The sequence below is a fragment of the Chiloscyllium punctatum genome, chromosome 17 (assembly GCF_047496795.1).
Source record: "Chiloscyllium punctatum isolate Juve2018m chromosome 17, sChiPun1.3, whole genome shotgun sequence".
Taxonomy (NCBI): Eukaryota; Metazoa; Chordata; class Chondrichthyes; order Orectolobiformes; family Hemiscylliidae; genus Chiloscyllium; species Chiloscyllium punctatum.
Genome location: NC_092755.1, coordinates 78,360,478 through 78,386,766, shown reverse-complemented (window position 1 = coordinate 78,386,766; position 26,289 = coordinate 78,360,478). Strand labels below are relative to the sequence as shown.

The 26,289-nt window shown below is 43.0% G+C and overlaps 1 protein-coding gene across 1 annotated transcript; it reads left to right on the top strand.

The window, feature by feature from the left end:
* Positions 1–2,121: 2,121 nt before the first annotated feature.
* On the top strand, positions 2,122–25,413 carry arl6ip4 (ADP-ribosylation factor-like 6 interacting protein 4). Its single transcript, XM_072587654.1, has 5 exons — positions 2,122–2,196; positions 10,665–11,131; positions 12,422–12,539; positions 15,777–15,846; positions 23,070–25,413. The coding sequence occupies exons 2-5, from the start codon at positions 10,696–10,698 to the stop codon at positions 23,127–23,129; spliced, it is 684 nt and encodes a 227-aa protein (XP_072443755.1). The 5' UTR covers positions 2,122–2,196; positions 10,665–10,695; the 3' UTR covers positions 23,130–25,413.
* The last annotated feature ends 876 nt before the right edge of the window (positions 25,414–26,289 follow it).

Below are 26,289 nucleotides of genomic sequence, written 5' to 3'. Positions count from 1 at the left end.
AATTTCCCTACCACTGATGTAAGGCCTGTAATTTCCTGGATTATCCCTGTTGTGCCTCTTAAACAAAGGAACAACTTTGGCTAGTCTCCAATCTGACCAGAGTGGATACAAAGATTTCATACAAGGCCCCAGTAATTTCCTCCCTCAGTATTCTGGGATAGATCCCATAAGGTCCTTAGGATATGCCTACCTTAATGCTTTTCAAAACACCCAACCCCACCTCCTTTTATATATAGACATGTCCTTTGATATTCTAGGATTCCTCTCGACTCACCATCCATCATGTCCTTCTCCTTTGTGAATACTGATGCATTGTATTTGTTAAAGACCTCACCCACTTCCTCTGGCTCCATGCATAAATTCCCTCCTTTGTCCTTTAGCAAACCTACCTTTTCCCTAGCTACCCGGTTTCTCCTTATATATGTATAAAATGCCTTGGATTTTTCCTTAATTCAGTTTGCCATGGACATTTCACAGCTCCTTATAGCCCTCCTAACTCCTTGTTTATGTTCCTTCCTGCTTTACTTATATTCTCTATCTTCAGTTTCCTAAACCTTACTTATGTCTCCTTTTCCTTTCTGACTAAACTCTTTATTTCTCTTGTCATCTCTTGTTCGCAAATCCTGCCATCCTCATCTAATGAGCTAATGGACAGCGATAGGTTATGGTATTTCAGCAGTGGGGGTTTGGATTTTTATTCCTATCCACAATGCCATGATAGATTGACTAAAATAAATCTGTTCTATTGAAAATAATACATACACTCCCTGCCTTCGCTTTAGTCCTCCCAATCGTGTTTACATTTTTATTGTATTTAGTGGAAGTGCAACATCACCTTCACATATCCTCAAAGGTCCTGGATCGTGATGTTTCTACCAGCACACACTCAATACTAAACCAATGACATCTGTGCTGGCTCACAGATATCACAGAATCCCCACAGTGTAGAAACAGCTATTCAGACCACTGAGTCCACATCAAACCTCTGAACAGCATCCCACATTGCTATCCAAAACATGGAACTCTGCATTTCCCATTGCCAATCCATCTAACCCGCACATCTTTGAACTGTGGGAGGAAATCCACACAGACATGGGGAGAACGTGCAAATTCCACACAGTCACCTGAGGTTGGAAATGAACCCATGTCCTTAGTGCAGTGAGGTAGCAGTGGTAACCACTAGCCATGGGGTCACCACCTCCTTCACCACCCACCCCCGTGTCCTGTTTTAGGGATATGGTAAGAGAGCTATGAAGGTGGTGGACACTGACAGCTGGGAGACAGTCACTTTCATCTGTGACCTCTGGAGGATGCGATTTGCAGGAAATTAGGAGAAATCAAAATAAATACAAAAACTGCTGGAAAATCAGCATTTCTGGCAATATATGTGGAGAGAGAACCAGAGTTAATGTTTTGAATCCAATATGATGTTTCCGCAGAATTGGAAAGCTGATCTGGCTGTGAAAAGGAATGTGAAAATAGGTCATCAAATCTTGCACCCTCATCACACTGTCTTTGAAAACATATGTGACTGAACCACCTCACAGTGGAGCTCTTGGCATACACCAAACAGTGTTTAACCCAGAATTAACAACAATATGCAAACCACTGCCTCTCAGGGATGGAATGACAAAGATGTGAAATATGTTCTTGCTTTTTGTGTGATTTTACTGGAGACTGATTGACTGACAGTTTCAGATATTCCAACCAGAGTTCTCAACTAGCACCATTGGGCTGGAATGGGGAATTGGTTGTTATTTTAAATGTTTTGGCATTTTGTGTTATTTAATGGATTTATAACTTAGTAACTTATTAAAGAAAAAGTCAAATATTTTGTATGATTATGTAATTGGTGGAAAGACACCCCATTACAGCACTGCAAGAATATTAGAAACAGTGACCAAGTGATATTTGATTAGCTCACCTGGAATTTGTCAAACCAAAGTTGGGGAATGGACTTCCTGCAGATATTATTCATTATTATTATTTATTTGGTTGTTTTAAAGAAAACCTTTCAATCATTCTGAGCTCTGAAAATTGTTGAAATTGACATCATGTTGGGAGCGAGGAACCTTCTGCAGCGGGTCCGGTTTCCGGACGAACAGAAATCAGTGTCACACACACACAGCCCGGGAACCGGAAATGCTCGGGGGAAGTGGGAGGGCGCGGGATACAACCAGAAGAACGGAGAGTGAGGTAAAAACAACTGGCGCTAGGGAAATGCACAACATACACCGGGGACTCGGGGAAAACGGGAGGAAGGCGGGAACTGCACCCACTCCTCCCGTTTTATAAAACAATTCCCTCAGCAGTGCGGAGCAGACCCTCCGACAGTGCGGCACTCCCTCAGCACTGACCCTCCGACAGTGCGGCACTCCCTCAGCACTGACCCTCCGACAGTGCGGCACTCCCTCAGCACTGACCCTCTGACAGTGTGGCACTCCCTCAGCACTGACCCTCCGACAGTGCCGCACTCCCTCAGCACTGACCCTCCAACAGTGCGGCGCTCCCTCAGTACTGACCCTCCGACAGTGCCGCACTCCCTCAGCACTGACCCTCCCACAGTGCGGCGCTCCCTCAGCACTGACCCTCCGACAGTGCGGCACTCCCTCAGCACTGACCCTCTGACAGTGCGTCACTCCCTCAGCACTGACCCTCCAACAGTGTGGCACTCCCTCAGTACTGACCCTCCGACAGTGTGACACTCCCTCAGTACTGACCCTCCGACAGTGCCGCACTCCCTCAGCACTGACCCTCCGACAGTGTGACACTCCCTCAGTACTGACCCTCCGACAGTGCCGCACTCCCTCAGCACTGACCCTCCAACAGTGCGGCGCTCCCTCAGTACTGACCCTCCGACAGTGCGGCACTCCCTCAGCACTGACCCTCCGACAGTGTGACACTCCCTCAGTACTGACCCTCCAACAGTGCGGCACTCCCTCAGTACTGACCCTCTGACAGTGTGACACTCCCTCAGCACTGACCCTCTGACAGTGTGACACTCCCTCAGCACTGACCCTCTGACAGTGTGACACTCCCTCAGCACTGACCCTCTGACAGTGTGACACTCCCTCAGTGCTGTGTGAAGATGGTTGTAAATGTTGTAATGTGGGAAATACAGCAGCCGGTTTATAAAATGCAAGTTGCCAGAACAACAATGTGATCATGATCCGAATAGCGGTTGTAGTGAACATATAACATTACAGCGTAGTACAGGCCCTTTGGCCCTCAATGTTGAGCTAATCTGTGAAACTAATCTAAAGCCCATCTAACCTACACTATCCCATTTTCATCCATATGTTTATCCAATGACCATTTAAATGCCCTTAACGTTGGTGAGTCTACTACTGTTGCAGGCAGTGTGTTCCATACCCTTACTACTCTCTGAGTAAAGAAACTACCTCTGACATCTGTCCTATATCTATCACCCCTCAATTTAAAGCTATGCCCCCTCATGCTCACCGTCACCACACTTGGAAAAAGGCTCTCCCTGTCCACCCTATCTAACCCTCTGATTATCTTATATGTCTCTATTAAGTCACCTCTCAACCTCCTTCTCTCTAACAAAAACAACCTCAAGTCCCTCAGCCTTTCCTCGTAAGACCTTCCCTCCATACCAGGCAACATCCGAGTAAATCTCCTCTGCACCCTTTCCAAAGCTTCTACATCCTTCCAAGAATGCAGTGACCAGAACTGTACGATAACTCCAACTGTGTTTTGTCCAGCTGCAACATGACCTGATGGTTCCGAAACTCAATCCCTCTACCAATAAAAGCTAACACTGTATGCTTTTTTTAACAACCCTATCAACCTGGGTGGCAACTTTCAGGGATCTATGCACATGGACACAGAGATCTCTCTGCTCATCTACACGACCAAGAATCTTACCATTAGCCCAGTACTTTGTATTCCTGTTACTCGTTCCAAACTGAATCACCTCACACTTTTCTGCATTAAACTCCATTTGCCACCTCTCAGCCCAACTCTCAGCTTATCTATGGCCCTCTTAATCTTGCAACGTTCTTCCGCACTGTCCACAACTCCACCGACGTTAGTGTCATCCATAAATTTACTAACCCATCCTTCTACGCCCACATCCAGGTCATTTATAAAAATGACAAACCGCAGTGGCCCCAAAACAGATCCTTGCGGGGATATCAATTGATGGATAAGTAATGGGCAGGAGACGGGAAAATTCCCATCTGTTCTTCAGTTAAGATTGTAAGAATTTTAATATCCACATGGGAGGACAGGTGTGGCCCTTGGTTGAATATCTCATTGAACAGAGCAGTGATCCCTTGGTCAAGCCTGGATTATGTGTACAAGCCTGTAGACTGACTGCCAGAACATCTTATTCTGGGGTCAGAGTGCTACACAATGTGCCACAGCTGACATCCAGGTCTGGCAGATGGAGTACGTTGTTAGAAAATATAAACTTGTCTGTTTTGTAGAATAGAAAAAAACATGTTATTTCAATGGAGAGAAATTGCAGAACTCACTGGTACAAAGGGATCTGGGTATCCCGGTACATGAATCACAAGACATTAGCCTGCAGGAACAACAAGTGATTAAGGAGGCAAATGCAATGTTGTCATTTATCACAAAAGGTATGTGATATAAAAATAGGGCATAGATGAAATCATAACTGGAATGGTATGTACAATTTTGGTCACCTTTTTTAAGAAAGGCTATAAATGCATGAGAAGCAGTCTGTAAGACAAAGGAGAGAAGTAGACCTTTTGACCCATTGAATCTGCACTACCACTCAATGAGATGATGGCTGATCTGATCATTCTCAACTCCACTTTCCTGCCTTTTCCCACAACTCTCGATTCCCTTCATGATTAAAAATTTGTCTATCTCATCCTTGAGTATCCTTAATGACCCAGCTGTGACAGCCCTTTGTGGTGAAGAATTCCACAGGTTCCCTCCCAGAGAAGAAATTCCTCTTCAGCTCTCTCTTAACTGGATCACCTCTTATTCTGAATTATGGCCTCTTGTCTTCGACACTTCCAAAAGGTGGAGAAAAAAACCTTTCTGCATCCTAACTCTACTCAGTCAAACTCCCAAAGAATCTTTAGACTGCTGGATGGGCCTCTTTAACTTCAAATAATGGTGATCTTGCTCTGTACACCTCCTGTGTTGCCATAACATAGAACATTCCAGCGTAGTACAGGCCCTTTGGCCCTCGATGTTGCACCAACCTATGGAACTAATCTGAAGCCCATCTAACCTACACTATTCCATTACCATCCATATGTTTATCCAATTACCATTTAAATGCCCTTAAAGTTGGTGACTCTACTACTGTTGCAGTCAGTGTAAGCAGAAGTAAGGCACACCCTAACTTCTCTCTGAGTAAAGAACCTACCTCTGACCTCTGTCCTATATCTATCACCCCTCAATTTAAAACTATGCCCCCCTCGTGCTCCCCGCCACCATTCTTGGAAAAAGGCTCTCCCTGTCCACCCTATCTAACCTGCTGATTATCTTGTATGTCTATTAAGTCACCTTTAGAGTGGTGCTGGAAAAACACAGCAGGTCAGGCAGCATCCAAGGAGCAGGGAAATCAACCTTTCGGGCAAAAGCCCTTCATCAGGAAATTCCTGCTCCTTGGATGCTGCTTGACCTGCTGTGCTTTTTCAGCACCACTCTAATCTCCAGCATCTGCAGTACCCACTTCCGTCTATTAAATCACCTCTCAATCTTCTTACTTCGAGCAAGAACTTCCTCAAGTCCCTCAGTCTTTCCTCGTAAGACCTCCCCTCCATACCAGGCAACATCCTAGTAAATCTCCTCTGCACCCTTTCCAAAGCTTCCACATCCTTCCTATAATGCGGTGACCAGAACTACATGCAATACTCCAGGTGCGGCCGCACCAGAGTTTTGTACAGATGTAGCATGACCTTGTGGTTCCGAAACTCAACTCCCTCTACTAATAAATGCTAACACACTGTATGCCTTCTTAACAACCCTATCAACCTGGGTGGCAACTTTCAGGGATCTATGCACATGAACACTGAGATGTCTCTGTTCATCTACACTACCAAGAATCTTTACATTAGTCCAGTACTCTGTATTTCTGTTGCTCCTTCCAAACAGAATCACCTCACACTTTTCCACATTAAACTTGATTTGCCACCTCTCAGCCCAGCTCTGCAGCTTATCTATGTCCCTCTGTAACCTGCAACACCCTTCGTCACTATCCACAACTCCACCGACTTTAGTGTCATCTGCAAATTTACTAACTCACCCTTCTACGCCCTCATCCAGGTCATTTATAAAAATGACAAACAGCACTGGCCCCAAAACAGATCCTTGCGGTACACCACTGGTAATTGAACTCCAGGATGAACACTTCCCGTCAACCACCACCTTCTGTCATTTTTCAGCTCGCCAATTACTAATCCAAACTGCTAAATGACCCTCAATCTCATGCCTCCGTATTTTGTACAATAGACTACCGTGGGGAACCTTATCAAACATCTTACTGAAATCCACAGACACCACATCAACCACTTTACCCTCATCCACCTGTTTGGTCACCTTCTCAAAGAACTTAATAGGGTTTGTGAGGCACGACCTACCTTTCACAAAACCGTGCTGACTATCCCTAATCAACTTATTCCTCTCAAGATGATTATAAATCCTATCTCTTATAACCTTTTCCAACACTTTACCCACAACCGAAGTAATGCTCACTGGTCTATAATTTCCAGGGTTGTCTCTACTCCCCTTCTTGAACAAGGGAACAATATTTGCTATCCTCCAGTCTTCTGGCACCATTCCTGTAGACCATGGCAACATAAAGATCAAAGCCAAAGGCTCTGCAATCTCCTCCCTGGCTTCCCAGAGGATCTGAGGATAAATTCCATCTAGCCCAGGGGACTTATCTATTTTCACACTTTCCAGAATTGCTAACACCTCCTTGTGAACCGCAATCCCATCTAATCTAATAGCCCATGTCTCAGTATTCTCCCCAACAACATTATCTTTTTCCTGTGTGAATACTGACAAAAAGTATTCATATAGCGCCTCTTCTATCGCTTCAGACTCCATGCACAACTGCTGTCCTTGACTGGCCCTCATCTTACCCAAGTCATTCTTTTACTCATGACATATCTTTAGGGTTCTCCTTGATCCTTCCTGTCAAAGACTTCTCATGTCCCCTCCTGGCTCTTCTTAGCTCTCTCTTTAGGCCCTTCCTGGCTAACTTGTAACTATCAAGTGCCCTAACTGAGTTTTCACATCCGAACATAAGCCGCCACCTTCCTCTTGACAAGAGATTTAACTTCTTGAGTAAAGCACAGCTCCCTCACTCGAACCCTTCCTCCCTGCCTGACAGGTACATACTTACCGAGGACACGCAGTAGCTGTTCCTTGAACAAGCTCCACATTTCTGTTGTCACCTTGTATACATCGCTCAGTCTCGGCACCTTGTCATCTGTCTGTCCTTGTACTCTGTGAACTGCCTGTACAGCTCCCAAAACAATGGTTTTCTCTGTACTTAGGTAAATGAGAACAATAAATCAAATCAAATCAAATCTTATATGTTATAAACATGTCATTTTTCTTAACTCCACTGAGGATAGGCACATTTTCCTCAACTTCTCCACATAAGACAATTCCTTGATACTTGGGATTAATCTAGTGAACCTTCTCCAATGCCATCTTATCTTCAAATTAGCACCAAACAGTTTGTAGTTTTGTGGTATAGTATTGACTTGTGTCTTATATAATTTTAGCAAGCCCTCCTTACTTTTAAACTCTTTGAAGAAAGACTAATGTTAAAATTGTCTTTTACCTATTAACTGCCGAACTGTATGATAGCTTCTTCTGATCCACACATGAGGACTGACAAATTCCTCTAAGCAGTAGCTTTCCACAATCTTACTCCATTCAAAATCTTCTGCTTTTCCTGTCAAAGTGCAAAACCTCTCATTTTCCCACATTATGTTCCACCTGCTAAGATTATGGCCACTGTTTAACCTCTGTATGTACCCCTTTGCGCACACTCTGTCTCAGCCCTTGTCTTCCCACCTGTTTGCACAGATTGAGAGAAGGTTCCCTTGACTTATACCTGGGATGGGAGGCTTGCCTTTTGAGAAGAGGAGGGCTTGTAGTTGCAGGTGCGAAGAATGAGAGGTTTTCCCCGGAGCGTCGGAGGCCGAGGGGTGACCATGTGGAGGTTTATAAAATCATGAGGGACATGGATAGGATAAATAGACACATCGTTTTCCTGGGGTCGGGGAGTCCAGAACTAGAGGACATAGGTTTAGGGTGAGAGGGGAAAGATATAAAAGAGACCTAAGGGGCAACTTTTTCACGCAGAGGGTGATATGTTTTTGGAATGAGCTGCCAGAGGAAGTGGTGGAGGCTGGTACAATTGCAACATTTAAAAGGCATTTGGATGGGGACATGAATAGGAAGGGTTTGGAGGGATATGGGCCGGGTGCTGGCAGGGGGTGGGACTAGATTGGGTTAGGAACTCTGGTCGGCATGGATGAGTTGGACCGAAGGGTCTGTTTCCGTGCTGTACATCCCTATGGCTCTATGACTGTTAAGTGTATAAGTCCTGCTAAGATTTGTTTTCCCAAAATGGAGCACCACGCATTTATCTGAATTAAACTCCATCTGCTACTCCTCAGCCCATTGGCCCATCTGGTCCAGATCCTGATGTAATCTGAGGGAACCGTCTTCGCTGTCCACTACACCTCCAAGTTTGGTGTCATCTGCAAACTTACTAACTATACTCTTATGTTCACATCAAATACATTTATATAAATGACAAAAAGTAGAGGGCCCAGCACCGATCCTTGTGGCACTCCACTGGTCACAGGCCTCCAGTCTGAAAAACAACCCTCCACCATCACAGCAAATACATGTACATCCTGTCCCTCAGGAGTCTCTCCAACAACTTGCCCACCACTGACGTCAGGCTCACTGGTCTATAGTTCCCTGGCTTGTCCTTACCACTCTTCTTAAACAGAGGCACCACGTTAGCCAACCTCCAGTCTTGCAGCAACTCATCTGTGCCTATTGATGATACAAATATCTCAGCAAGAGGCCCAGCAATCACTTCTCTAGCTTCCCACAGAGTTCTAGGGTACACCTGATCAGGTCCTGGGGATTTATTCAGGACAACCAGCACTTCATCCCCTGTATTATGGGCATTTTTTAAGATGTCACCATCTATTTTCCTTCATTCTATATCTTCCATGTCCTTTTCCACAGTAAATACTGATGCAAAATACTCGTTTAGTATATCTCCATCTTCTGCGGCTCCACACAAAGGCCGCCTTGCTGATCCTTAAGGGGCCCTATTCTCTCCCTAGTCAAAGTGGTGTCCTTCCTTATCTGTATGTAAGAATACTAGTGAGAGAGGGTCATGTTGTTTTGTGGCTAGTTGGTGTTCATGTGTCCTGGTGGCTAGTTTTCTGCCTGTTTGTCCAATGTAGTGTTTGTTACAGTCCTTGCACAGTATTTTGTAAATGACATTAGTTTTGCTTGTTGTCTGTATAGGGTCTTTCAAGTTCATTAGCTGCTGTTTTAGTGTGTTGGTGGGTTTGTGGGCTACCGTGATGCCAAGGGGTCTGAGTAGTCTGGCAGTCATTTCCAAGGTGTCTTTGATGTAGGGGAGAGTGGCTAGGGTTTCTGGACACATTGTGACGGCTTGTTTGGGTTTGTTGCTGAGAAATCAGCAGATACATTGGACAAACAGGCAGAAAACTAGCCACCAGGATACATGAACACCGACTAGCCACAAAACAACATGACCCTCTCTCCCTAGTATCCTCACATACAGATGAGGAAGGACACCACTTCGACTGGGACAACACATCCACCCTAGGACAAGCCAAACAGAGACACGCATGAGAATTCCTAGAAGCATGGAATTCCAACAGGAACTCTATCAACAAACACAGTGACTTGGATCCCATTTGAGAAAATGAACAGGAAATGGCATCACAAACCCAAGGAAACCTAAACACATAAATAAAAAGCTGACCGTATCACCAGTGCTTCACCAGAGGCTCATTGATGATGTTACCTAGTATGGTGACGAAACGTCTGAAAACGAACCTTCCAGCTCAACGAGCAAACTTACATCCAGAACCTCAACCTGAGCTACAAATCTTCTCTAAACTCACTAATGGTCAGTAAATATTTTTAAGAGATAGGTAGGTAGATTTTTGATTCGTAAGTTGATGATTGCCCATAATGGGTGGAAATGTCAGGTCGCGGTCACAGTCACATCAACCATTATCTTACTGAGTAATGCAGCAGGCTGAAGGAATGATTGCCCTCCTCTTAACTCATACATGATTGTAATTACACTCCCAATTTGGCCATGTATACTGTACCCTCCATCAGAAAACATCAAATCACCACCTTACAGAGTATCACTGCTTTTGATTTTTATTCTACTCTCTCAGCTCAGCGTATCACTAACAATAGGGCATTAGGAATTATTCATTACATTTGGAGTCAGATTGTTCTGCCTAGAATTGATAAACTGCTGTTTCAGAAAAATATGGTCATTATTTAAGAATATGGTCGTTATTTCACTGGAATGCAGTTGGCATTACACAGTGCAGTATTTGGATATCTGGTTGTGTTTTATAAAGGAGGTGGTGACTGATACTACAACATCTTACTTTTAGATGTTTGATATAATCTTTGGAACAAACGACAATGGGTCGCAGTCGTTCGAGAGAAGATTTGCGAACTAGGAGTGAACGTGGATCGAGAAGTAAAGTTAAGAAAAAGGAAGAAAAGAAGAAAAGGAAGCGAAGCAGCAGGAGCCCCGCTGTGTCTCACAAACGTTCCCGAAGCTCAGCTCGGGGACTCAGCACGGCTGAGCTAACCACACCTGAAAATCCAATCAAACCAAAATGCCATTCGTCATCTTCAACATTATCCTCCTCTTCGTCTTCAGGGAAAGGAAAGCATAAAAAAAGGAGTCACCGTTCAAAAAGGAAAAAAGATAAAGACAGGAAAAGAAAGAAGAAAAGGGAAAAGGAGAAAAGAAAAGTGTTGACAGTGAAGCCATCGCAGGAACCTCCCGGTGAAGGCAGGATTTCAAGTGAGGCAGTGACTGAGTGTTTGAAAGCAGAACATACTGAAAAAGGTAGTGCTGTATCATCACGGGACTCTGTAGCGTCTGTTCGTGTTTGTTTAACAGAGTTAAAACACAGCACGTGTGGTCAAGGTGAATTTGTTTTTCACAGCAAGTGTTTCTACACATACGAGCTGTGACTCAGATGGAGCTTGGGCCTGACCAAGTCAAACTGTTGGATTCCAGTTTTATTATAAATCCAAAACTAAATGATAGTAACAACTTCCAATTGCAGTCATGTGTGTAGAGAGGCTGCTTTCATTCCAGGGAGGAAGATCTGTACAACAGTGGGGAGGATGGTGGTGGTTGGGGGGGATGCTGTTCACACAGAATGTGGGACAGAGAGAAACACCATGATCTATGTGACAATGGGGGCAAAACAAGAGAGGGCTTGGAAATCTGAGGGAGGTATAGACTAAGTAAGATGGAGAGCAGTGAGTTATAAAGTGGCTGGAAAGTTCCCTGTTCGGTCCAAGAGATAGTCAAGGTGAATATTGAGTCTTCTCTGGGTGGAAGCAGGCAGTGTGAGGTCAGTAGGAAAAACTAAATGATGACTGTGCCCCGAGGGTCAACAGTCCTGAGTGTCAGAGGGCTGAACCTACTGTCTCAATTGATTTCAGGTTTGTAGTAAATCTCAATTGAAAATCCTTGAGTTTGTTAGAGAGACCCAACTGCTTCTCACTTATCTTTTAGGAAAGTTCTGTACCTCATCCCTTCAGGACCTCTGTGATTCCAATCCCGCACCACCATGGAGTAACTGAGTAAGCGTCTGACCGGCTCAGGACACCACCCCACAGCCCTTCCCCATCCCGATTTGGAAATATATCACCATTCCTTCACTGTCACGGGGTCAGAATCCTAGAATTCCCTCCCTCAGGGCATTGTGGGTCTACCCACAGCACATGGACTGCAGCGGGTCAAGAAGGCAGCTCACCCCCACCTTCTCAAGGGGCAACTAGGGACAGGCAATAAATGCTGAGCCCAGATAGCAGTGTCAACATTTCAAAATTAATAAAATGAATAAAAGACCCTGCACCACAGGAATTTTTAAATTTCTAGTGATTAGCAACCTTTCTCTTTGTGTTTAGAATTATCCAAAACCTTCCCTTCAACTGCTATCCCTCTTCAGTCACAAATTTACCAACATCTTTCCCCACGGAGAGAAATGGCAACTATTCTGGGTCACCACTTTTCAATTTTCCTTTAAAACGGTGCAAATGAAAAGGACAGCAAATGTTATAACATGTGTTTACCTTGCTGTAGCACACACATGTACCTCGCTCGAACTAATGTCCCTTTTAGTTGTTACAGATGAACAGAAAACTCGAATTCAGGCCATGCGACCAATGACAAAGGAGGAGTGGGAAGCCAGGCAAAGTGTCATTCGGTGGGTTGTGGATCCAGAGACTGGCAGGTCAAGGTAAAGTTAATTGGTTAACTCTGAACAGGTCGAGGTAAAGTTAATGGATTAACCCGGAACAGGTCGAGGTAAAGTTAGTGGATTAACTCGGAGCAGGTCAAGGTAAGGTCAGTGGATTAAACTAATGTGATCACATTTTACTTTGAAGCTTTGCAGATTATCAAACAGCTCTCAGTAAAAACTACATGGAAGTGATGTCAGTTACCTGTGACATTATGGAATTTCACTTCCTTTCAAAGATCCTTGATGAGGTGGATCCTGGTGTAACCTGCAGGTCATGGTAGGGAATCACAGCTGGCAGCACCTGGATGCTAATGATTTCACAGCAGATCTGCCCCTCAAAAGATCTGTAATTTTAAAACAACTGAACAACACTTTTTGTGTATTTATTTTTAAGAAGTTGAATGGAAAATACATTGGAGAAAATGTTTCTTTTATGATTGATAAGGAAATAATTGAACCGTAACCCCATATCTTGCAGAGATAATCCAATCCAAAGAAAACAGTCAAGTTGAGATCTGTAATAACTGGTTTCAGTTGGTGGCACTGTTTATCACACACTGACTGCAGTGAGTTCTAATAGAAGGATTGAACTTCACTCCAAAGTGTTCTACTTTTCAGTGTGTTCTGGGATTTATCTGCTGCTTCTAGATATGCATGTCTCAGAAAGAATGTCAAAGAGTGGGGCTTGTGTTGCATGCATTTCCCTGGGAGAACAGTGTGAGATAAAGGAATTCACAACTTCCCTGATCATGACCGTCTTCACACCAGCCAAGAGAGGAGTTAGTTCTGAATGGTAAGAGGAATTTACATTCCGTCATAACTCATCCAGTGAAGGTGACAGGGACAGTCTGACAGTCGTTCGCACCGACTGCATTTTAACCTGTCATTCCAAATTGGAGCTACAGTCCCCACTGGCCCAGACTGAGGCAGTGCTGAGTTTCAAACCTCAATGCTGTATGAGGTACTCCCACCAAGGAGTTGCTCATGTGTTGGCATCAGTACAATAGTTCTGCAACAGAGAAGGTGACGTAGGGTAAACCTTCCGAATATAGTGGTTTAATTCAAAGTCTTTGTCGTATTGTGTTCATCTGAGCAATTTGAAATGTTGCTGATGATCAGAATAGAGTGTGTTGGAACATCACAAATAAGAACTGAAATAGACCATTCAGTCCCTCGAACCTGCTCTGTATTTCAGTAAGATCGTGGCTGATCTGATCAAAATGAAGACCTGTGTTTATACTTTCATAACTACCAGAGATCTCAAAGCATTTTACAACCAACAGCATCTGACTTAGAGGAAGGAAGTGAATGTACTGAAACCCCATTTGCATATGACGCAAAAATAGGTGGAAAGGCAAGTTGTGAGAGGGTTACAAATAGTTTACAGAGAGATATCAATAGGTTAAATAAGGGAGCAAAAGAAAACTGTGAAATGGAGTATAATGTGGGAAAATGTGAAGTTCCTCGTTATGGAAGGGAGAACAAAAGAACAGAATATTATTTAAACAGAGAAAAACTGCAGCTCAAAGGGACTTGGGAGGGGTGGGAGACTTGTACACTGAATACAGGAAGCTATCACCCAGGGGCAGCAGGTAATCAGGAAGGGCTATGGAATGTTGGGCCTTACTTCAAGGGGGTCAGAGTATAAGAGTAGAGAAGTCTTACTGCAACTGGACAGTGTGCTGGGGAGACCACATCGGGAGCACTGGGAGCAGTTTTGGTCTTCTGTTTAGGAAAAGATATAACTTTATTGGATACAGCTCAGAGAAGGTTCACTGGGATGATCCCGGGCCTGGAGGGATTATCTTCTGTGGAAAGGCTAAACAGGCTGGGAGTTGAGAAGAATGAGAGGTGATCACACTGAAAGGTATCGGGTTGTTAAGGGGCTTGACAGGGTCAACGCTGAGAGGATGCTTCTCCTCATGGAAGGGTCTAGGACAGAGGGCACCGTCTCAGAATAAAGGGGCACCAATTTCAGTCTGGGATCAGAAGGGCTGAGAGTCTGTGGGGACAGAGTCTTTGAGGCTGAGACAGATTCTTAATCAGTCGGAGAATCAAGGGTTGTTGTGGTTCTGTTCGCTGAGCTGGGAATTTGTGTTGCAAACGTTTCGTCCCCTGTCTAGGTGACATCCTCAGTGCTTGGGAGCCTCCTGTGAAGTGCTTCTGTGCTGTTTCCTCCGGCATTTATAGTGGTTTGTCTCTGCCGCTTCCGGTTGTCAGTTTGAGCTGTCCGCTGCAGTGGCCGGTATATTGGGTCCACGTCGATGTGTTTGTTGATAGAGTCTGTGGATCAACAAACACATCGACCTGGACCCAATATACCGGCCACTACAGTGGACAGCTGGAACTGACAACCGGAAGCGGCAGATTCAAACCACTATAAATGCTGGAGGAAACAGCACAGAAGCGCTTCACAGGAGTCTCCCAAGAACTGAGGATGTCACCTAGACAGGGGACGAAACGTCTGCGACACAAATTCCCAGCTCGGCGAACAGAACCACAACAACGAGCACCTGAGCTACAAATCTTCTCCCAAACTTTGAGAATCAAGGGTTATGGGGAAGGATCAGGAAAGTGGACATGAGGAATCTCAGTTCAGCTGAGAGTCTGTTGAATGGCCGGCATCCGTTTAATTTTAGAGTCTAACCAAAGAAACACTTTGAAATGTAGTTACTGGTATAATGTAGGAAACACGCGAGCTAATTATATGCAGCAAGATATGATAATGACCAGATACATTGTATTGGTCAGTAATTCTCCCTGTTTCTTTGAAATATTGCTAAGGAATCTTTATGTGTTTACTCAAGTAAAGAGTTGGCACCTCTCTTTACTGAATCCACTCTGATGGTGTGGCATTCCTTCAGTACTGCATTGATGGGTCTGAATGGATATTGGAGCTCAAATCTGGGAATGGGATTCAATCTAAAACCTTGTAATTTAGAGACACGAGTGCTGTCAGCTAAGCCATAGCTAACCCATAAACAGATCAGGGAGGGAGGTATTAGTCTTACTGTCGGGCTTTCCTGTCCTGGTCAGATAGCAAATAGGATTAAGCTTGCTTGGTAATGGAAACCCATGTTCCTCTGTTGCAAGCCTTGATAAACAGGTCTCCATGTGTTAGAGTGAAGATTTTTCTTTAAACGGGGTAATAACGCTGCTTTTATTGCTTCTGGATAAATATAAAGTCTAAAAATTAAGCAAGTGTGTTAACTTGTATTTTAAATCACTTTGTAGGATGATTAAAGGTGATGGCGAAGTTCTGGAAGAAATTGTTAGCAGAGAGAGACATAAAGAAATAAATAAGGTAAAAAAAACGCTCCTGGCTTGAACTTTTCTGAAGGTCATTTTGAGTGAGATTTTGATGATCACTCATTGCACAACAGAAAGTGGTTTCAGTGAGCTGAGTTTTTTTCCTTGTTTTAACTTTTGCAGTTTTATAGTAGTACTCCCTGTGGAGATCATCTTGGGAAATTTTGAGTGATGTCAGTTAAAAGCTTTCCCAAAAAAGCATTCCTTCTCCTATCCTTTGTCAGCTGAGTGGCGCAGTGGGGATGTGCTGGACCCATCACCCAGAGGCCAGTGGATTGAAACCATCCTCTGCTGTTGCTCGATATTTCATTGAGCAGCTTTCCTTTGGGGCGGCGTGGTGGCTCAGTGGTTAGCATTGCTGCCTCACAGTGCCAGGGTCCCTGGTTCGATTCCAGCCTCAGGTGACTGTCTGTGTGGAGTTTGCACATTCTCCCCGTGTCTGCGTGGGTTTCCTCCGGGTGCTCCGGTTTCCTCCCACAGTCCAAAGATGTGCAGGTCAGGGTGAACTGGCCATGCTAAATTGCCTGTAGTGTTAGGTGCATTAGTTAGGGGGAATGGGTCTGGGTGGATTACTCTTCGAAGGGTCAATGTGGACTTGTTGGGCCAAAGGGAAAACTATGTAATCTAATCTAATCATATATGTACCTGCTGCTGGGAATCTCCTTGCCTTTTTATTCCAAAGTAGCACTGAATAAATGTTTCTGTTGAGTAAAGGGACAAGTTGAAGTTCTGTTCTGTCAACTGGCTAGCAGGTTGCTTTTACTAACCTACTCTACAGCTGTGATGTAGAATAAAGGATCAAGGAAGCTTTATTCAAGGCTTTTGTTCACCCAGTTTAGTTCATGGCTCTCGGAAACTAGCAAGTCTTAGCATCGAGCATCTCTTGAAGGAGAGGAGACACAACCAGTTTTGTAGTTTAACTAAAAATTGTTTTGGTGAAAGATATCTTGGCCTGAGATGGATGGAAGTGCAAATTCACCTGAATCAGAATGGGGCTAAAGAGGTTACATAATGATGATAGTTTACGCAGATTAGACTTGTGTTCCCTTTACTTTAGAAGATTAAGGAGGTCTATTTTAACTTCAGATTATCTTGTTGAAATGCTTTTAAGTGGTCAGAGATTCAATAGAGTCGATACTGTAAAGCAATTTCCTCTGTTGGGAGAATCCCAAACAAGGAGCAGATCTTAAATTTAATGTTATTTATTGGAGGAGAAATCAGAAAGCATTTCTCACAGAGAGAAGTGGAAATCTTAAACTCTTCCCCGAAAAGCCTGTGAATGCTGGGGGACAATTCCAATGTGGTTCTGTTTGCCGAGCTGGGAATTTGTCTTGCAAACATTTCGTCCCCTGTCTAGGTGACATCCTCAGTGCTTGGGAACCTCCTGTGAAGCGCTTCTGTGCTGTTTCCTCCGGCATTTATAGTGGCCTGTCTCTGTCGCTTCCGGTTGTCAGTTCCAGCTGTCCGCTGCAGTGGTCGGTATATTGGGTCCAGGTCGATGTGCTTATTGATTGAATCTGTGGATGAGTGCCATGCCTCTAGGAATTCCCTGGCTGTTCTCGGTTTGGCTTGTCCTATAATAGTAGTGTTGTCCCAGTCAAACTCATGTTGCTTGTCATCTGTGTGTGTGGCTACTAAGGATAGTTGGTCATGTCGTTTTGTGGCTAGTTGGTGTTCATGGATGCGGATCGTTAACTGTCTTCCTGTCTTCCATATCCAATAATGATTGTGCTTCAGTATCCAAAGAGATACATCAACAACAGTGGTAACCTCATGTTTAAGGTTTTAGGGAATCATGGAACCATGCAGTGCAAAAGAGGCCCTTTGGCCCATCGAGTCTGCACCAACATGTCAGAAACACCTGACATTCAACCTGATCCCATTTGCCAGCACTTGGTCCACAGCCCTGAATGTTAGGACATGCTGAGTGATCATTCAGGTAGTTTTTTAGAGGATATGAGACAACTGACCTCTTCCACCCTCCCAGGCAGCACTTTCCAGACCGACACCACCTTTCCTTAGATCGCTTCAAGTTAGGTTTTCTTTGGGGATTTCATCACCATATTTTCTAACATTATGATACATTGGTAAAACATGTAAAAATTGGATCTTAAGTTAGCAAGAAATTAATGTTAAAGCTGTAAAAATATTTTAAAATATCAAAGAACTGCAGATGCTGGAGATCTGAAAGAAAAACTAAAAGTGCTAGTGAAACTCAGTGAAGGATAAAGTTGTCATTGTCCTACCAGACCACGCGGCTGCTGTCTCATTAATAGAGAGCTGACTGCTAGTGTTTTAACCTGAGGGTCACCGTGCCTCAAGTGAGGAGGAGAGTCCTTCATAGTAACCTCAGCCAGTACAGGAAATGCATCCACACCGTTGGTGTCACTCTGCATCACAAACAAACTGTCCAACCAACTCCCATAGAAGGTCACTGGGTCATCTAACATCTGTGTAGAGAAAAACAGGACAACTCTGTTTCTGTCTCCACAGATGCTGCCAGACCTGCTGAGTTTCTCTAGCAGTTTCTCTTTCTATAAACAATACTGTTTGATTGCGATTAGGTCCAATTGTTCCAATAGGTTTCTACTTAGGAAGAGTGCAGAGACCATGAAGAGGGCACTGATTATCAAGAATAAGAACAATATAAACTCGACAACTTCATTAAAATAGAGAATGTTAAGAAATCAGATAGAGGAATTCAAAATGTGGCAAATGGGGAGATATGCTTACCTTTATTGGTCAGAGTGTTGAGTGCAGGAGTTGGGAGGTCATGTTGTGGCTGTACAGGACATTAGTTAGTCCACTTTTGGAATATTACATGCAATTCTAGTTTTCCTGAAACTTGTGAAACTTGAAAGGGTTCAGAAAAGATTTACAAGGATGTTGCCAGGGTTGGAGGATCTGAGCTACAGGGAGAGGCTGAACAGGCTGGGGCTGTTTTCCCTGGAGCGTCAGAGGTTGAGGGGTGACCTTATAGAGGTTTATAAAATCATGAGGGGCATAGCTATGGTGAATAGATGAGGTCTTTTCCTTGGGGTCGGGGAGTCCAGAACTAGAAGGCATAGATTTAAGGTGAGAGGGGACCTAAGGGGCAACTTTTTCACACAGAGGGTGGTGCATGTATGGAACGAGTTGCCAGAGGAAGTTGTGGAGGCTGGTACAATTACAACATGTAAAAGGCATCTGGATGGGTATATGAATAGGAAGGATTCAGAGGGATGTCAGCCAAATGCTGGCAACTGGAATGAGAACAGTTTAGGATATCTGGTCAGCACGGACGAGTTGGACCGAAGGGTCTGTTTCTATGCTGTATGACTGTGAATTAGAAAGGAAGAATTGACAGCCAGCAACATTGCAGTCAGTTAAAAATGAGTGAGACAACAGCGAGGGTGACAGAATCTGTCGAGGCAGATGGACAGGGTAAAACTGTGTGCAAACACTTGACAGGTGGAATAGAATGTTGTAAAATGTAAGGTTCTGTACTTTGGCAGGAAGAATAGAAAACATGAATATTATTTAAATAGAGAATGATAGAATTCTTCATCAGGTGGAGAATGAATTGATTTGGAGACCAAGATCCTGAATCTTTATAAGGGAAACTGTGGTGATATGAGGCATGAGTTGACCCTGATGGATTGGGAAATGTTACTGAAAGAAAAGACAGGGATGGCTAATGGCAAAGGTTCAAAGAGAGAATGGATTAACAACCAAAATTATTTATTCCTTTCTATTGTAAGAGTGTAAAGAGAACTGTGGCCAAACTATGGCTTACGTGGGAAGTTAAAGATAATACTTGATGCAAAAAACGAGGCTTTCAAATTGGCAAGAAATAACAGACATGAGAATTGTGAACAGTTAAGAAATCAGCAAAGGATGACCAAGGGATTGACTGGGAAGGGGAAAATGGAGAATGGGAGTAAGTTTACAGGGAACAGAACTGTCTGTAAACGTTTCTGTCAGTATGTCAAGAGAAAAGATATTGGTAAAAGCTAATGTCGCTCTCTTACAGTCTGAAACGGGAGAATTTATACTGGGGAGCAAAGACAGGGCTAATGAACTGAATTGATACTTTGCTTCTGTCTTCACACAGGAGGACAGGAATAACGTCCCAGAAATGACGGGAACACGGGGTTTAGAGAGAGTGAGGAACTGGAGCCAGTCTGTATTAGTAGAGAAATGGTGTTGGAGAAATTAATGGGAGTGAAGGCTGATAAATCCAAGGGCCTGATAATCTACATCCCAGAGTATTTAATCCATATGGCCGTAGAAATGGTGGATGCACTGGTGGTCACCTTCCAAGATTCTTTAGATTCTGGAACAGTTCCTACAAATTGGAGGGAAGCTACTGTATCCCCAGTATTAAAAAACAAGGTAGAGAGAGATTTAGGGAATTATAGACCAGTCTGATGTTGGTAGTCAGGAAGATTCTAGAGATCATTATCAAGGATTTTTTAACAGAACACTTGAAAAACAGTGGTAGAATCAGACACAGTCAGCTTGGGTTTACAAAAGGGAAATCATGCCCTGACCAATCTACTGGAATTCTTCAAAGGAGAACTGGTGGACGTGGTTAAGTTTGCCTTGCAGAAGGCTTTCAACAAAGTCCCATGAAAGATTAATGTGTAAAATGAAACTGCATGGGTTGAATTGAGATAGTCATAAAGTCATAGAAATGTACAGCATGGAAACAAACCCTTCGGTCCAACCCGTCCATGCCGACCAGATATCCCAACCCAATCTAGTCCCACCTGCCAGTACTTGGCCCACATCCCTCCAAACCCTTCCTATTCATATACCCATCCAGATGCCTCTTAAATGTTGCAATTGTACCAGTCTCCACCACTTCCTCTGGCAGCTTGTTCCACACACGTACCACCCTCTGTGTGAAAAAGTTGCCCCTTAGGTCTCTTTTATATCTCCTCTCACCCTAAACCTATGCCCTTTAGTTCTGGACTCCCCGACCCCAGGGAAAAGACTTTGTCTATTTATCCTATCCATGCCCCACTTGATTTTATAAATCTCTATAAGGTCACCTCTCAGCCTCCGACGCTCCAGGGAAAACAGCCCCAACCTGTTCAGCCTCTCCCTAAATGGATAGATAATTAGTTAGCAGACAGGAGATAAAGAGGAGTTAATGGGTCTGTGTCTGAATGGCAGGCAGTGACTATTGAAGTACTTCAGGGATCATGTTAATGATGTAAATGAGGGAACTAAATGTAATACCTCAAAATTTATAGGTTACACAGCTGGATGGGAGAGTGAGTTGTGAGGAAGATGCTTATGAGTTAGTGGAGTAGATACAGTATAATGTAAGTCTATCCACTTTGGTAGCAGAAGTAGGAAGGCAGATCATTTGAATGGCTGTAAATTGAGAGGGGGGAATGTTCAATGAGACCCGAGTTTCCTGATGCACCAGTTGATGAAAGTAGGTGTGTGGGTGCAGCAGGCAGTGAGGAAGGCCAACTGTATGTTGGCTTTTATAGGGCGAGGATTTGAGTACAGGAACATGGACATCTTGCTGCAATTTGATAGGGCATTGGTGACACCACAGCTGGAATATTGTATGCAGGTTTGATCTGAGAAAGGATGTGCCTGCTATCGAGGGAGTGCAGAAAATGTTTATCACATTGATTCCTGGGTTGGCAGGACTGACACAGGAGGAGAGATTGAGTCCATTAGGATTGTATTCACTGGAGTTTAATAGAATGGGGAGGGATCTCATAGAAATCTATAAAATTCGAACAGGACTGAACAGGAAGGAAGGATGTTCCCGATGGTGGGAGAATCCACTGCCAGGGGTCATGGTTTAAGGATAAGGAGCAAACCTTTTAGGACTGAAATGAGGAGAAATGTCTTCACCCAGAGAGAGTGGTGAACCTCTGGAATTCACAATCACCAAAAGTGGTTGAGGCCAAAATATGTGTTTTCAAGAAGTAAATAGATATAGCTCTTATGGCTAAAAGGATCAAGGGATATGGAGGGAGGGCAGGATTAGGGTAATAAGTGTTATAACATGTTCTGGTCATTTTAAATGGTGGAGCAGGCTTGAGAGACCAAATGGCCGACTCCTCCTATGTTTTTATGTGAAAGATGGTGGAAAATTGCAACACAGAGGAATTTAGGGGGCCTTGTGTATGAATCCCAGAAAACTAGCATCCAAGTTCAGTGGGTGATAGGGAAGGCAAATGTAATGGAACATAAACATATGGATGCCTCGAATGAAATGATACATAACTGGAATACTGTGAACAGTTCTGGTCATCTTAGTAATGGAGGCATTGGGGGCAGGCCAGAAAAGGATCAAATGGTTTATTCTGGGTATGGAGGGGTTGTCTTATGAAGAGAGGGTAAGTAGATTGGGCTTGTACTCATTGAATTTAGGAAGAATGAGAGAAGACTTTATTGAACTGCATAAGGTTCTTAGGATGCTTGACAAAGTAGACGTGAAGAGACAATTTCCACTTGTGAGAGATTCTAGGAAGGGAAATCAATCTGTGGAAATCTTGACCGCAGAGGTTAGATCAGTAAGGGAATCAAAGGTTATAGGGAAAAGGCAAAAAAGTGGGGTTGAGGATTATCAGATCTTCTCTGGTTCCACCACCCTCATGGTCAGAGCAGCCTCAGTGGGCTGAGTGGCCTCCTTGTATTTCTCCAACATAAAATGGCTGTTCAATGCCAGTAAAGGTTTACACACACTTTCCCGATCAAAATGTCTGTCTTCAAAATCGTGCAAAACGGGTGACAGATTCAGTTTAAGGTTAAAAAAAAACAGCTTCTGATTAGCTGGTAGTATGAAGATCCAGGGCACATTTAATGTTTTAGCCCATTGAGTCCATGTTGGTTCTGTGTAAAGCGATCCAGTTAGTTCCATTCTATCTTTGTGGCTTTACTTATCTAGTTCTCTCAAGTACCCATCCAATTTTCTTTTAAAATTATTTATCTTCTCTGCTGCCACCAACTTCACAGGTACAAACTTTAGACCGTTACCATGTTCTGTGTGTCAAAACAATTTTCCAACATTTCATGCCCATCCCAATTGCTTGGTCAAACATTAAATGTGTCCTGATCTTCATACTACCAGCTGATGGGAAGCTTTTTTAAATCTTAAACTGAATCTGTCATGATCTTGTTCAGCTTTTATCAAGTCACCCCTTTTATATCCAGGAGAATATCCCCCAGTTTATCCAAACTAATTATAACATTTTGGTTTTGCAGCTTGCAACAATGGGCGATGGATTCACTTTCCAGATGAGAATGGGCCTAAATCAAAAGTGATTGGTGATGAAAGTCTTTGAGATTAGTGTTTTCAACTCAAATATGTGCTACAATTTAGAATCTTTTTAAAATATAACTTTCAATAAATTGTGGCGCAGTTTATTCTATGTGTTGTAAAATAAGTTTCAGCTTCCAAATAGCATTAATCAACCACTGGAATTAGTTGTGCTGATTGTTTTACAATGAATTTGAAACTGCTAGTGAATTACACAGATATGGTGGATGCTTCAAGTTAATTCAATGGATATATGCTACTTCTAGCACCTGATATTGCAATTTTATTTGAAGCAATTAAGAAGAAAGCAAATAAATTAAGAGGAGTTGGCCATTGGCCCCTTGTGCCTGCTTCACAATTTTGTTAAGATCATGGCTTCACTTCCTTGCTGAACCTGGTAACCAAAAAGAGAATCAAAAAGGTAGGAATCTCTATAAAAATGTTCAAGGACCACTCTCTGGGGAAGAGGCTTCCACAGACTCCCGACCATGAGATAAAAGCCTCATCTCTGTCGTAAACAAGGGATTCATTTTAAACCATGTTCCCTTGTTCCAGCTTCTCTCCAGACAGCAACTATCTTTTCAACATCTATCTTGGTAAAGTCCTGTCAGGATCTCATATTCTCCTGAACAAAAATGAATACAGATCCAAGTTATCAAAGTTTTCCTTGTAAGCTAATCTCAGGAATCAGTGGAGTGAACCTCTTTTGAGTTGTTTCTAATGCAATTATGACCTAGCCATAGACAATACTCCAGATGTGGTCAGAAATAAATGTAATGTCCTATACAATTTTGGGAGAAGTTCCTTATTCTGATTTTCCATTTGTTTTCTGAACCAGCATGTAGGTGTCTGAAGTATCATGTGCATCAAATTGGCAATGTTCTTTAATCTCTATTTACATAATATATTGCATTTTTATTTTTCATGCCAGAGTGAACAAGGTACACTACCCACATTATAACTCCAGCTGGAAAAAAAATTGCCTAGTTAACCTGTCCATATTCATTTGTGGATTCATGCCTTCTCTACAACTTACTTTATCTTTGTGTCAACAAAGTTAGTAACCATTCATTTAGTCGCTTCATCCAAATAATTGCTAGTGATTGGTAATACTTGAGACTCCAGCACTGATTCATGTAGCTGTCCATTTATTAGTTTTGTCAAGCTGAAAATGACCTATTTATACATACTCTTCTCATCCTGTATACATGCTATAATCTTAACCCCAGCTACACTCTGGTCCTTGATGAGTGTCTCTGGAAATCCAACGACACCAAATTTAGGTTCCTCCTTATCCTTGTTAAGTCCTCAACTGTCTCAATCAATTGGTCAAAACTTCCTGATTGCACTGTGATTGTCCAAGTGTCCTGCTGTAAATGATAAAACGTTATAAAAGATACCAGGCCAAGGGGTTGCTTTCTCATTAGAAAGAGAGATGACTGCTGGTGATTTAACTTGAGGGTCACCACACCTCAGGTGAGGATCGAGGTTAAGAAGGAGAGTCCTTCATAGTGACCTCAGCAGGAATTGAACCTACACTGTGGCATCACAAACTGGCTATTCAGCCAACTGATCTAAACAAACCCCCTTCCTGCTATACCCTCCTTAACAATGGATCTCAGCATTTTTCCTGCCAGATTAGGCCAACTGCTTTGTAGTTTTCTGCTTTCTAGCTCCCTCCTCCCTTGGGCAGAGGAGGTATGTTTCCTATTTTAAATTCCCTTTTTCTAAATTTTACTATCATGGAAGGACTCTTATTCTGAACTTCCTTTTCCTTTATTTTTTAGATTTATTATTATGATTTTGTACTTTGTACTTTGTGAAGGTCTGTAATGCCGGACCTTTTATTTATTTTTTTTCAAGAATCTGTACCTAGGTACCTTTCTACCTAAGATAGCACTGTATAAACTTATCACTGCACTCATGTGATGCATGTGACAATAAACCTAATTCAGTTAGTTTCTCCATTAAACTGAATGCAAATTTCAATCGTTATGATCACTGATTTCTAATGAATACCTTTAAACTGGAACTACACTTCAGTGGTCTTCAGTGACAAAATGAACATACATTGTTAACTTCATACTCAGGATGTGAGTGCTGCTGGAAAGCCGTAATATATCCAAGCCACTTGATAGTTAAGAGACAACCATGTTGGTGTTAATTTGGAATTGAGCCAGACTGGGTAAAGATATTAATGAACTGTTTTGGTTTTCAGAGTGAAATCTTGGTGTATTAGCCACGTAACATAAGCATTAAACAGTTGTATCCTGGTATATTTTAACCATATGTACTGCTGGGTTGTTGTTGATGCTATCATTTCAATGAGGTGTTAAACTAAGGCCCTCATTCCTGTTGGGGTTAATGAAAAGGGGTCTATGGCATTGACAATACAAAGGAGTTCTGCCTGTTACTCGGAAACATACAGCCCTTGGCCATTACTGTCAAAACCAGTTTAATCCTTAACCTCATTGCTGTTTGTGGAATCTGGCTTTACACAAATTGGCAGCTTTGTCCCAGAAAAGACAAAACGGGACTTACATTTATGAGTTTGGGTCTTTTGAGAATGTGAAGCCTGCTTTAGAACAGTTCGCTGTTTCTCTCAGCAGTTCCTTTGAAGAACATGATTAAACCATAGTCAGAGCAACTCCTTCAATCAACTCCATGACACAACCACTGGCAGCTCAGCATGTCTTCTGGGGGAATGGAAGGCTAGCCTAGATTTTGTGATCAAATCCTTGGGTGCTGACTTAGCTCTGGAGTGAGATAGGAAGGTTCAATGATGGTCACATTGAAATCAATCAGGACCCTGATTTAATTGTAATGGTTACAGTGATTAATGAATGTAAGGTTTCACGCTAGATGCCATAGTCAGAGACTTTCCTACACAAAATGGTAATAAAACAAAGAACTGTGGATGCTGGAAATATGAAACAAAAACAGAAATTTGCTGGAGAAACTCAGCAGATCTGGCAGCATCTGTGGATAGAAGGCACAGTTAACATTGATTCCAGTATTAGTTCTGTTTTAGTTTTAACATAGTTATGAATAAAAATAGGACAGGTCCACAGGTTAAGGTGCTAAACTAGAGAAGGGCCAATTTTGGGGCCACTAAGTAGGATTGAGCAGAGGTTGATTGGGTGAGTCTGTTTGAAGGAAAAGAAA

What these genes read in the sequence shown, in the direction of transcription:
- arl6ip4 (XM_072587654.1), top strand. Translation starts at nt 10,696, where the DNA reads ATGGGTCGCAGTCGTTCGAGAGAAGATTTGCGAACTAGGAGTGAACGT. An exon ending in CCAGAGACTGGCAGGTCAAG is followed by an intron (nt 12,540 to 15,776) that starts GTAAAGTTAATT and finishes ATCACTTTGTAG; the next exon opens with GATGATTAAAGGTGATGGCG. An exon ending in GACATAAAGAAATAAATAAG is followed by an intron (nt 15,847 to 23,069) that starts GTAAAAAAAACG and finishes TTGGTTTTGCAG; the next exon opens with CTTGCAACAATGGGCGATGG.